The sequence below is a fragment of the Danio rerio genome, chromosome 22 (genome assembly GCF_052040795.2).
Source record: "Danio rerio strain M-AB ecotype USA chromosome 22, GRCz13ab, whole genome shotgun sequence".
Lineage (NCBI taxonomy): Eukaryota > Metazoa > Chordata > Actinopteri > Cypriniformes > Danionidae > Danio > Danio rerio.
This window is the reverse complement of record NC_141042.1, coordinates 20,169,548-20,182,376: the sequence shown is the minus strand read 5'-3', so window position 1 is coordinate 20,182,376 and position 12,829 is coordinate 20,169,548. Positions and strand designations below refer to the sequence as shown.

Genomic DNA, 12,829 nt, shown 5'->3' with positions numbered 1-12,829 from the left:
TAAAGTTGACTTAAGCCCCTTTCACGCAGTGATACAGAATGACTTTACCAGTATATTCAAAAAAGCGCTGATCACACAGGCTAGGACGTTACGGAATTTTTTTGGAAAAGAGCATTTACACATCCATTCCAAAATACCCGGTAAATTCTGAAGTCATTAACCAGAAATTACCTCTAAACAGCTGTAATTGTATTTGTAAACATTTGACTACATTACAAACTTTGTGGATGGATAAGTATTGTGAACAACTTTGATGAACACATATAGAGAAACACTTTCGCATGTCGAGATGTACATGATATGTGTGTGTGTTGGCGCTCACTCCTTCGCGGGCACACTCGACACGTCAAGCAACTGAAGGAAGCAGAGCTTGAAGGTAAACAAACAACGGCTTATCATAAGCATCTTATGCATAATTATTTACAAAGTTGGCATTGAGAAAGAACATATAAACGTTTTCTGACTAACATCTAAATGTGTCAGGAAAAATATTCAAAGGCTTTTCATTTTTTAAACCGCGCGAACGTGAATGCGTCTGACTGTACTGATTGGCTAAATTAGACGTCTCACTTCAGCACGTTCTAGACGTGCACGCTCTCTTTCCAGCAATCTTCCTTCTGCGTTCACACAGTGCAGCATTCCGCCAAATTACTGTTAATGTTACAACTTCTCCTTCTGGAAAATAGACGAACAAATTTACGGTTATTTTCAAAAAGGGCCTGTTCCCACATACAGACCTTTCTGGAAAACTGCCACCAGCTCCCATTAAAAATAAATTACTTCTGGCTACTTTGACACTTTTGCCGCTTTCAGTGTGAGTGCAGAATATCGCACAGCTATCAGCCAATCAGATTCGAGAACCAGACAGCACTGTTGTAAATATTTAGTCTATAAATAAACTGATTATATAGGCCTAATAACTGATAATAATATATTCATTGTACTGATAAATATATTTATAGGTTATATTTAAAGCTTTCTCTGCACAAACCTTATCCCATGTAGTTATCATATATAACCTTTTAGGTAAGTAGACTGTAAAGTTTCTTTAATTTATTTAATTTAAATTTTTGGCTTTGTCTCTGATTTATCAGGGATCGCCACAGCGGAATGAACCATCGACTGTAAGGTTAAGACTGTGAAATATAGTGCAACCCAGTCTATAAGAACAACTTTTCAGAATAGATAGATAGATAGATAGATAGATAGATAGATAGATAGATAGATAGATAGATAGATAGATAGATAGATAGATAGATAGATAGATAGATATAGACAAACAGATAAACAGATAGAGACAGACAGACAGACAGACAGACCGATCGATCGATCGATCGATCGATCGATCGATCGATCGATCGATAGATAGATAGATAGATAGATAGATAGATAGATAGATAGATAGATAGATAGATAGATAGATAGATAGATAGATAGTGTCTGCAGTTCATGTTGATGGTGATGTTGGAGCGGGTGGGGGATTTATTGCTCAGCATTAGGAGCTCTAATCTGTTGCAGGTGTTACTGGCTGCTATCCCAGCCAGCCGGCCGTTTCTTCCCCCCTGGAGGCCCCATCATGAGTGTGTATGCGGGCATGTGTGTGTGTATGTGTGTCAGAGAAAGAAGGGGAAAGTGTGAGCAAAAAGAGATAGTGTGTATGTAATGCGTAAGGCACTGCATGTTAAGTAGGAGGAGGTTCTGGCTTTGGTTTCTCCTCCTAAACCTAGTCAAGTATATGAGAATTGATACGGTCTGGCATCATTTCAGATCTTCTCTGAATTATTATGATCCACTCCAAGTAATTTCTGTGAATTAATGTCGAGCATCTCTCTAATAAAGGACTCAGTCAGAAGAGAAAAGCCTTAATCGTGTTGGTCATGCATTCAAACCACCTACTGGCCAAACTTTGACAGAGAGTGGCACGTGCACTTTTAAGGGCTTTAATGACTATTATTAAGAGACTGCTGCCATCGTCTGGACATATTGAGATATCACATCAAAAGTAGCCTATTTGGTAATAAGGTTTGTTGGCGATGGGTTTCTCACGGGAATATTCTGGAAATGTTTAACTTAAATGAAAGTTATGGTAATTAATCGCCGTCTAAACAAAGCGCGGAAACTAATGCAGCCTTCAATGGACGCGCCATCGCCTTTAACATCATAAATGTCTTTAAACTACAAATTATCAGTTTTTTTGAAAGCTGTAAAGGTTAAATGTTATCAGTCATAAACTCAAGCCAGAAGCTTTTTATGGAAAATTGTTATCCTTTAAGATAATCTCGTCAGAAAGAGGACAAGAAGATGTGTGAAAGGGAAAATCGTTGAGTAAGGGCTGCCATGTTTTAAAGAAACTATCCCAAAAGTGCTTTAAGTAATCGTCTGTAACTATCCCAATATAAAAATTCAAAATATGTAAATTATTTTACATGACCGCATACATTAGAGATTTATTTTTTTATTTTTTGGTAAATATGCCAGTTGCTGTCAGAAATAATATCAAAAATCATCTTATGCTTTAAAATCACAGCACATCTGACGTGTCTCCTGACTTCCACATGGCCTATCCAGTAAAACAACAACTGATGTAAGCTTAAAGCTGTGAAATAATTTAAATTAAGAATCTAAATAAAACATTCGAGATATTAATTAAAGCGTGAATAGATACATTTTTCTGAGATGGGCTCTATGCAGCTAAAGTTTTATTATAGCCAACGATAAACTTCCGGTAAGAGATTAATGTGAGTATTTAAACTTCACACAGTTTTTTTACAGCATGTTGTAATTCAATTCAAATACAATCAGTTAAATACATTAGTTGTTCAAGCGTAATTACATGAAAGACTGTTGTAACCACTAGCGGCATCGGTAGCAATAGGCTAGCGCAGAAATTCCATTGAAAATACTGGGATAAAACAAACTGTCATATTTTAAAGATCATGGCAGGGGGAAATGGAATTTAATGCAGTGCTTCTTGTCTGATCTGAGACCTACTTCATATCGAATATCTAACAGGCAGGGAAGATCGCTGATTTTTAAAGAAATCAGATCTTAAACGTGACAATTTTTTAACAAAAAGACAGTTCACAGGATGCCCTTGGGCTGCCTGGCTAATTAAAGGTCAGTGTGCATATAGCCCATTCCTGAATCCTGCCAATCTGTTGCCACAAAAACACCCAGTCACTCAGTGCACTTCAAAAAGGTTTATGATAAAAGAGTAACAAAAGTTTCATAATCCTGAAACATTTCAGGATATATGTTATGCAAGAGGCCTATGCCAAACATTTAACCGCAGAATAAAAATACAACCCGAGGCAAGTGGTTAAATTGTATCTCAATTCTTGGCAACCCTGTTGAGTTGCCAACACAAAGAAAACAATCTGATTCTGGAATATACACTAGTTTGAGTTTGCTGATGGTTTCAGACAAAAATGTGAACATTGCGATTAAGCAAAGTGCAATATGCTTGATTACAACTTTTTTAGCATCACAGCAGCATGTACTGGTCTGTAGGTCTATTCTAACTCCCATTCATATTATATTTGAGATATATTGGAGAGTCTAAAATAAATTCTCAACAAAATACATGTTATTTAAGTATGTTTTGGTCTTGGGTGAAGGGCTCCCATCCCCTTCATGATCCCTGGCGCTTGGTGTGTCATCACAAATGCGCTAAAACTAATATTGTTCTCCATACACAGATTCCCATTGAGCTGTCAGTTTCCAGTAAGTGCTTCCATATCCATTTAAGGATTGTATGTGTAGGAGTTTTGAATCACTTTATCCCTTAAGTAGGGGAACCAATCCCTGAAGAGAGTTGCGTAGAAGGTGTACCATGGGTAAAAGGACTCAGACTGTCGAGTTGCTCCAGCTTGGATAATCTGCAAGGCGGCTTCGTGTGAAGGGTAGGCAGTCATGTTGATGTAACCTCTGCATCAAACACATCAGAAAGAGGAAGAATGTGACTTTTATTGGCCACTTAAGCTATTATGTGTGATAGGGATTTCTGAGTTACACAAGTCAACTGCTATTTATGACTACATATTAGACTTTGCTTGTGTTTAGTACTAGAACTGTGATTGCAACTCTTGCCAAAACTTAAAGGCACAATTTGAAAATGGTAATTGGTACACTCAGTGTTACTTAATATCCTTGTTTTGTCTAGTTTTTACATTACATACTGATACTTGTTAGCTTGGAGGCTTGTACAACACATTTTCATATATTTTCAATTCAATCCTAAGACTTAAACTTAAAAAATCTTTTTCATCAGCAGTTCTGAGTGCACTTTTTTATAGGTTTAATGCATTCATTAGCTTAAAATCGAAAGCTCTTGTTGCTAGTTTGATCTTACTTGATTTTCTCCATGGCACTATCTGTGTCGATCAGGCCGAGTATGCATATGGTAATAGACACGTTGCTTTTTTGCATTGCTAGCTCATTCTGAAGCCCTCCAAAGAAACCGTTGAGTGCAAACTTAGTTGAAGCATACGGCAAAGCAAAAGGACCACAAATCTTTCCTGTGGAAAATAGATGTTATTAAATAGATTGTATGATTTACGCAGAATTTTGATAAAAAGTTATATATTTTAGTTACCTAGCAAGGAGGAAACAACAACGATCGATCCTTTACTTTTTTCAAGAGTCGGCAAAGCTTTTTGAGCCATCTGGAGGTAACTGAGAAAATTCACCTGTAAGAGGGTAGAAAAAGAATAGGCAACTTATTACAATAACAGTACATGAATAATGTAGTAATATGTAAATGAAACATTTCTTTATTATGAATTAATAATGAGTTAAGGTGTGTGCTAATCATGAACTATCTTTAACTACAACATGATTCACATTTATGTGAGTGCATGTGTGAAAAACGGCTACCTTAATTACTTGTTAGCACATGTTGTTATTTAATGTATTAATTAACATTTAAGTTTAAGCTAAATGTGACCAAGAGGAACTCATGACATGTTAATGTACAACTGTGTTATAACTTTACTTGGAGGGCCACATCACCACTAACTCATCCTTAGCCACTCATGAACTCCTGTGTTTAAGCTGTTCTTGTTGCACTTTTCTATTGTTGTTCAATGTAATTTCACTAGATGGACGTACATAAGTAATTCATGGGCCATATCATACACCCGGCGCAATGTGGCACAAGGCACGACGCAATTGTTAATTGCTAGTTTCAGCTAGGCGCAAGAGTCGTTTTGACATTTTGCGCCAAGCTGTTTAAATAGCAAATGCATTTGCGCTCATATGTGCGCCCATATGCCTTCTGGTCTAAAAAAAGCAGGCGTGTTGTGGTGCGTTGCTATTTTGAGAAACTGTAATAGTCTGTTCTTTAGACTAGAACAAACCCGGTCTAAAATCCGACGCAGAGTGCGCCTTCGCTTACACACTGCTTAATACACACAAGATGTAGAGCAATACGCAAATATCTTTACATATGAAAAATAATTAAAATAATAAGGATATATATATAGGATATAAATATAAAGGATCAAAATATTACAAAACATTTTATTTTCTAGCCTACTTAAATTTAAAAACCACTGCCTTGAAACCTTCTTTATCTCGGGAGGCTTTTTAAGTTAATTCAATTTGCTTTTGTATAATGTTATTATTATTAGCAGTATTATTTATTATATGCATATTTATATTTGTTTTATTAAAAACAAGATTAGATTTGCCCACCTGCAAGTTTTAGACCATATGGGGCACAGCATGTGTATTAAGATATAACTCATAATAATAAGTTATTATATAACTTATAATAATAAGTTGTTTGACCACACTTCGTTATTATTGTTCATTTATTCGTTTGCTGGAAATTAGTACTTAAGTTAGAAATAGTTTTGAAACAAATATTTGTGCTAAACAAACAAAATTAATTATTTATAGGCTAATTGATGTCTGTGCATAAAAGGTTTCCCTATCCACAAGAGCAAAAGTGAAAGTGAATTATGAGATGCCTTATCTCATTCTCGCGCGGTAGATGCTCTGTTTAACTGTTTTCTTGCTAGTGAAATGCTCAGTTTTTCCACTTCCACTTACTTTACGTCATGTGAATGGCAAATGCGCTTATGGCGCGACGCAATTGACTCTTAAAGGGAATGGGAGATGAGACTCTGATTGGTTTATTCTCAAAACACACCTATAACTCATTAAGAAAATAAACTCAACCCTTTTAGACCATGCGCCATGGCGCAAAGCGGATTTTTTCGTCCTTAAAATACCAAAAGTGGATTCTGACACGTCCTGAATGCATTTGCGCCCTGCGCTTTCCGCTTTGCGCATGGATCGTCAAAATAGAGCCCCATGAGCAGTTAAGAATGGGTTAATTATAATGTGCTTCTCTAAGTAAAGTCATGACATAATTAAACTTGAGTACATCACTTCAGTACATTTTAGGGTGATATCCAACACAGGCTCATTCTGAAAACGTAGTCCCATGGAGGTTTCTGGAGATTGTGAAATATGTAGCCGGAGGTACGTATGGCTGCATTTCATTTTTTGAGCTAACGCTAGGAGGCGGTATGACGTCGTTGCATTTCGTGCAGTCAGTCAGACAGACGGTCTTTCAACAGCGGCTTCTGGTGGGTTTAAGCGCGAACAAAAGCTGCAAAAATACATACCTGCCGAGACGTATTTCCCGGTCTCCAGAAACGTTCATGCGACTACATTTTTAGAATGAGCCTAGATTGGCTACATCAGTATTTTTACTGCACCATTTTCTTCAACCTACAGTCACTAATTTTGTTTTTGCAGGGCGCAAACGCTTTCAGGACGTGTCAGAATGTGTTTTTGCTAATTTAAGGACGGGAAAAATTGCAACTGCTTTGCGCCGTGGCGCATGGTCTAAAAGGGTTGAGTTTATTTTCTTAATGAGTTCTAGGTGTGTTTTGAGAATAAACCAATTAGAGTCTCATCTCCCATTCCCTTTAAGAGCCAGCTGCGTCGCGCCATAAGCGCATTCGCTATTTACAGGACGTAAAGTAAGTCTAAGTGGAGAAAATGAGCATTTCACTAGCAAACAGTTAACAGGTTAACAGTTTTTAACAGAAAACTGTTAAACAGAGCATCTACTGCGTGAGAATGAGAGATAATGGAACTACTTTCAAATTCGCTCTTGGATAGGGAAACCTTTACGCACAGACATTAATTAGTCTATAAATAAATAATTTTGTTTGTTAAGCGAAAATATTCGTTTCAAAACTATTTCTAAATTCAGTTCTAATTTCCAGCAAACTAATAAATGAACAATAATAACAAAGTGTGCTCAAAACCTGAGTTATATCCTAAAACACATGCTGTGCCCCATATGGTCTAAAACCTGACAGGTGGGCAAATCTAAGCTTGTTTTTAATAAAAACAAATAGAAATATGGATATAATAAATAATACTGCTAATAATAATAACATTATAAAAAAGCAAATTGTTATGAATGAACTGAAAAAGCCTCCCAGGATGAAGAAGACATAAAAGCAGTGATTTTTCATATTTATGTAGGCTAGAAAATAATATGTTTTGTAATATTTTAATCCTTTATATTTATATCCTATATCTATTCTTATTATATCCTATATATATATCCTTATTATTTAAATTTTTTCATATGTAAAGATATTTGCCTATTGCTCTCTTGTGCGTATTAAGCAGTGCGTAAGCGAGGCGCAACTCTGCGCCAGCGGGTTAGTTTTGGTCTAATGAAAAATCTATTATAGTTTCTCAAAATAGCAACGCGCCAGCGGTCCGCCTCAGAACGCCTCCCTTTTTAGACCAGAACGCCTATGGACACACAAATGAGCGCTACTGCATTTGCTATTTAAACAGCGTAGCGCAACACCTCAAAACGACTCTTAAAAAAATATGCCAACTGACCCAGCCTGGAGACAAACCAGCGACCTTCTTGCTCAAAGAGAAACAGGTTTACTCTGTGTTTTTGTCTCATAGGAGTAGAGGTTTACAAGGTGCGGACAAGCTGAGTTAAATTTGCTTAGAGAAACGTTTCTGCTGTCAAACATGGTTTGCTTCACTAAGTCAGTTTAATGGTGAAGGGATTGATCAAATGTGCCTATTTTATTTTGATACATTTGGGGCTGATGTATTTTGTAGTTTATTTTGATACATGTAATACACGAGGCATTTGGTATTTTATTTTAAAATATATTTCAATGTATTTTTGCCCAACCCTGATATAAAAATTAAGGATAACTACAGTAAGAATGTTGCTCAATGTAATTGCGAAATGGCATTACACAGTAACTAAATGCACTACAGAACGTTTTCAGGCACATTCACAAATTGCTTGTCTTATATCAGTGCTCCAATCACTGCTGGACATGTGTCGCTTGTTACTCAGGGTTCAAAGTGCATAACTTAGGAATTAACAAATCGTCACATCTAGATACCCTTTCACCTTTTTTGAGAGATTTTTAGGTCACTTACAAAGATGTAAATGTGCTCAACCTGCTTCCTGTTGGCTTATTATAGGTGCAAATGTGTTCACATTAAATTAGTCTCACATTTTAATTTATATTATACGGGAAAATAATTATTCATTCATTTTTTTTTCAGCTTAGTCCCTTTATTAAACCGGTGGTCGCCACATCGGAATGAACCGCCAATTTATCCAGCATATGTTTTACGCAGCGGATGCCCTTCCAGCTGCAACCCATATCTGGGAAACATCCATACACACTCATTCACACTAATACACTACAGACAATTTTAGCCTACCCAATTCACCTGTACCGCATGTCTTTGGACTGTTGGGGAAATCGGAGTGGAAAGGAAACCCACACGAATGCAGGGAGAACATGCAAACTCCACACAGAAACGCCAACTGACCCAGCAGAGGCTCAAACCAGCAACTTTTTTGCTGTGAGGCGACAGCACTAAATACTGCGCCACTGCATCACCGGTGAACGAATTATCACAATATAATAGTCCCTACTCTTGTGTACTTTTATAAGAGCTATGTTTTACTCACACTCTGAGTAGTATTTAGAACAGATACTTTTACTCTACTTGCACTACTTTTTTGGCATGCAATGGTACTTTTACTTGAGTTTGAATTTTCAGTATACTCCTCTTTACTGCAGTGCAGTCATATTTAACATTCTTTGGTGCGCAACATCCGGCCAATTTAATAGGAATCTATAATTGGGAATTTTACATAAGGGGGGAAAGATTTCTCCAGCCAAATTTTACAGAGTTTAACCACATGTATCTTTTCCAGCCTGTGAAATGTTCTCTTTTGTAACAACACAAAGTTTAGTTTTATAGCACCGAGTTCATAAAAAAGACTACTATAAATTTGTGATACTTGTCCTAGTTGAAAGTACAGCAGTGTGAATGGCATTAGAGAGCTAAAGTGATTTTTATTTTAGTATATTGTGAATGCGAACATTCACATGGATGACTTTAGCAGCATGCATTTTTGATCCACATTTACTTTCATTATTTTATAAACATGCATGTGTTGCAATTATATGAACTTTAGGTTAGAAATGGCATAGTGTTTCTCAACCGCAATTCTGGAGGACCACCAACACTGCATGTTTTGGATGTCTCTTTTGACTGTTACACCCATTACAAGTCCTTCAGTCGCTGCTAATGAGCTGATGATCTGAATCAGGAGTGTTTGATTAAGAAGAGGTGGAAAATCGGCAGAGCAGTTGGTCCTCCTGGAACATGGTTTAGAAACTCTGGCATAAAGAATATGTAAATAAATACTAACAAGAATAAAATGTTGTGTGTTGTTTCAGTAAATCTTCAATAAACAACATCTTCAATGTGATTCTGCACCTCTAGTAGCCATCGTGTGTGCTGAACATCTCCATCCCACATTTGGTACGGACTGGGCCCGATGTGGTTCAGAACCAGGTAATCCAGTCCTCCAAGCTGTTCGATGGCATACTTCACCACAAGATCGGCATCAGAGGGGTTGGCCATGTCCGCAGGGATGTAGAAAGCCTTTTGAGCCCCCATTTCCCGGCACTTGCTCACAACCTGAGTCAGATTAAACATATTGAAGCAATCGAATATGCTTAAAGCATGAATGATAGCAGAAACTCAACTGACCTGTTCTAAAACATTTCCTCTCCTCGCGGTGATTACAATTTGAGCTCCTAAACGTGCATAATGGTACGCCAACTGCTCACCAATGCCAGTACTGGCACCAGTCACCAGCACCCGGGCACCTTTTAGTGACTCTAAAAAAAAAAACATATTTCACTGTATGACAGTCGTTACATAAACAATGCAAAGACTGTGTTCAATGTTCACTGCTTTAAAGGGCAAAAGATAATTCCAGCTTTCTTTTATCACAATATTGGTGTTTAGGGATGGTCTTTTCCAATTGGTCACGTTTATTGTGTGGAAAGTTACTTTAAACTTTTTTCAAAAGCCTCTTTGTATTCTGACAAACGTTCTCTGGCAATTCATTATTTTAAAGGCATAACTGCTAACCTGTGGGGCAGAGATACTCTGTTACTTGTTACGTAAGAATTGCATAAGTGTCATAGCAGACGGCTGATTTAATATTTTAATAAATACATTGACTATTTATACATCTGTGAGCCGATACTTGGTGGTTTCAGAACTTTTTTTCTGAAAAGGCATGGAAGTTCATGTTGATAGCTATTAAATTAAGATATCACAGATTTGTACAAATCTATCACGAGTTGCCAAACGAATAAAATCCATTTTTCATGACCCTAACAGGAAATAAAGTGCAATATTAAGCTCTATTTTAAACGTTTTATGAATAGGCCAGTTCCCTAGGGGCAGGTCATGTTTCTTTATTTAACATACTTGACTGCTCACTTGCACGTAGTGATAAGATGGCAAAAAATTTAATCTGTAGTGGCAATAAAATATTCATTTCTTCACATTGACAAATTCTATGCTATGCTTCTTTACACAAACTAGCTGATTGAGTCACACAAATAAATAACAACTGCAGATATGTTTTTTAAATATGAAAAACTTATTCATCTTATCTTATTTGCTAACAAAAAATTTTATTGTATGTAGTTATGGGACTATAACCATTTTTAAGGTATACCGCGGTTCGGAAAAGTCAAGGTTTTAAAACCGTAAACATTTTTTGCTGTACCATTCCAAAGATATGTGTATTATTTTTTTATTTATGTTTTTTTATGTTTTTTTTTTTTTTTTTTTTAGGACTACAGAATGTCCAGCAGAAAAGATATTCAAAGACGCAGTTTTAAATTGTAAAGAAATCTGTGTTTTTAAAACAAATAAAGACAGCAGAAGTCAATGATTAATTTGAATTATTCAGCCTGACAGTTTCGGCTACTGCTCCGAAATATTTTAAATGTTCCTCAAAATAAAATATATCGTGTTCAAATGGGAAATAAGTTTTTGTTTTTAACCCCAACATTTAAAAAGAATATATTTTATTTTAGAGCAGCAATTACAATACCACAAAACCGTGATATTTTATCCAAAGTTATGCCTAATTCTATGTTTTCTGTGGATGTTGATGTCAAACTCCAACAGTATTGCAGATTTATAACATTTTAAATGCTTGCTGTTTTATAGACCTGTCGCCTGGGGTTTGAGGATCGAATTAAAATAATTTTAAGAGAAAAAAAGTACTTTAAGAAATAATGTGAACACGTAATGTTAACACGTAGATAAATACATTTATTACACTCTCAGAAATAAAGGTATGCATGCTGTCACTGGGGTGGTACCTTTTCAAAAGGTACAGATTCTAACTTAAAGGCTCCATATTGGTACCTAAAAAGATTATATTATATTAGGAACACTTTTGTACTTTTTAGTAATGTGTACCCTTAAGGTATTAATATATACATTTAAGCACAAATTTGTACCTTTTGAAAAGGTACCACCCCAGTGACAGCCTTTGGAGGCCTACCTTCTGAGAGTGTAGATAGGCTATATTAGTTTTTTGGGTCCACAAATCTTTCCACAAGCTTTCCCACCACTTTGTAGCATAGACTACTTTCTAAATAGCTGTAAAGACATATCACTTATCAATTTACAGACAATAGAATACATTTTACAGCACGTAGATAAACATAAAGGCTGTTAAACTCACCCTCATTAAATGATGGAGCACTCCATCGGACCGCAATGAACGCGACGCATATGCTGCAAAGCAGTAATTTGGCATAAAGCTTCATTTGAAGGAATATGGCAAATCTGTGCACAGCTTACAAAATGCACAACTTTGTAAAGTCAGCAGTCGACACCAAGAGAACAGGCAGAACAGGTTTTTAAATCTAAGTTCAGACAGGCGGAGCTAGTGCCAAAGTACAATCCGGCTTTAGATAACTTGGCAGCTAGCACTTAATGCATTTTGTAACTTCTGTTAATATTGTGTTGTAATAATCAGTCATTCTTGTTTTATTTGCATTATAACGTTAATATTGTGGTTGGGTTTATAAATTCGGAACGACCTGACAGACTATGAAATACAAACCGAAAGTAAGGATAAAAACATAATTATTATTCACTTAGGCTTACTTTTTACTTTTTTAAACTTACTTTTATTATCGTTGGCGACTCTGCTAAAGATTCTTTTTTAATTAATATTACACATACAATCTAAAAAAACGTGATTTTAAAATTAGTCAATCGATCTGAGCCACAGGAAAAACGTGGCGGCACTTTCACCAAATATATAAAACCGAATTGTCTTTTAAAGTAACACCCTTCTACTTTTAATGCTTATATATATAGAATATTCATATGTTCAAAAATACTCAAACATATAATTATTACGTTTTATATGTTCGTCGTTCGTTTTGTCGAATGTGCAGATCTACAGCTG

At 36.1% G+C, this 12,829-nt stretch overlaps 1 protein-coding gene across 1 annotated transcript; it reads right to left on the bottom strand.

Moving 5' to 3' along the window:
* Window positions 1-3,188: 3,188 nt before the first annotated feature.
* hsd11b1la (hydroxysteroid (11-beta) dehydrogenase 1-like a) lies at window positions 3,189-12,249 on the bottom strand. The gene is given in 6 exon segments (NM_200323.2): window positions 3,189-3,927; window positions 4,352-4,517; window positions 4,595-4,688; window positions 9,811-10,014; window positions 10,087-10,217; window positions 12,095-12,249. Coding segments are annotated over 6 exon segments (864 nt in total). The 5' UTR covers window positions 12,180-12,249; the 3' UTR covers window positions 3,189-3,743.
* Window positions 12,250-12,829: the final 580 nt, after the last annotated feature.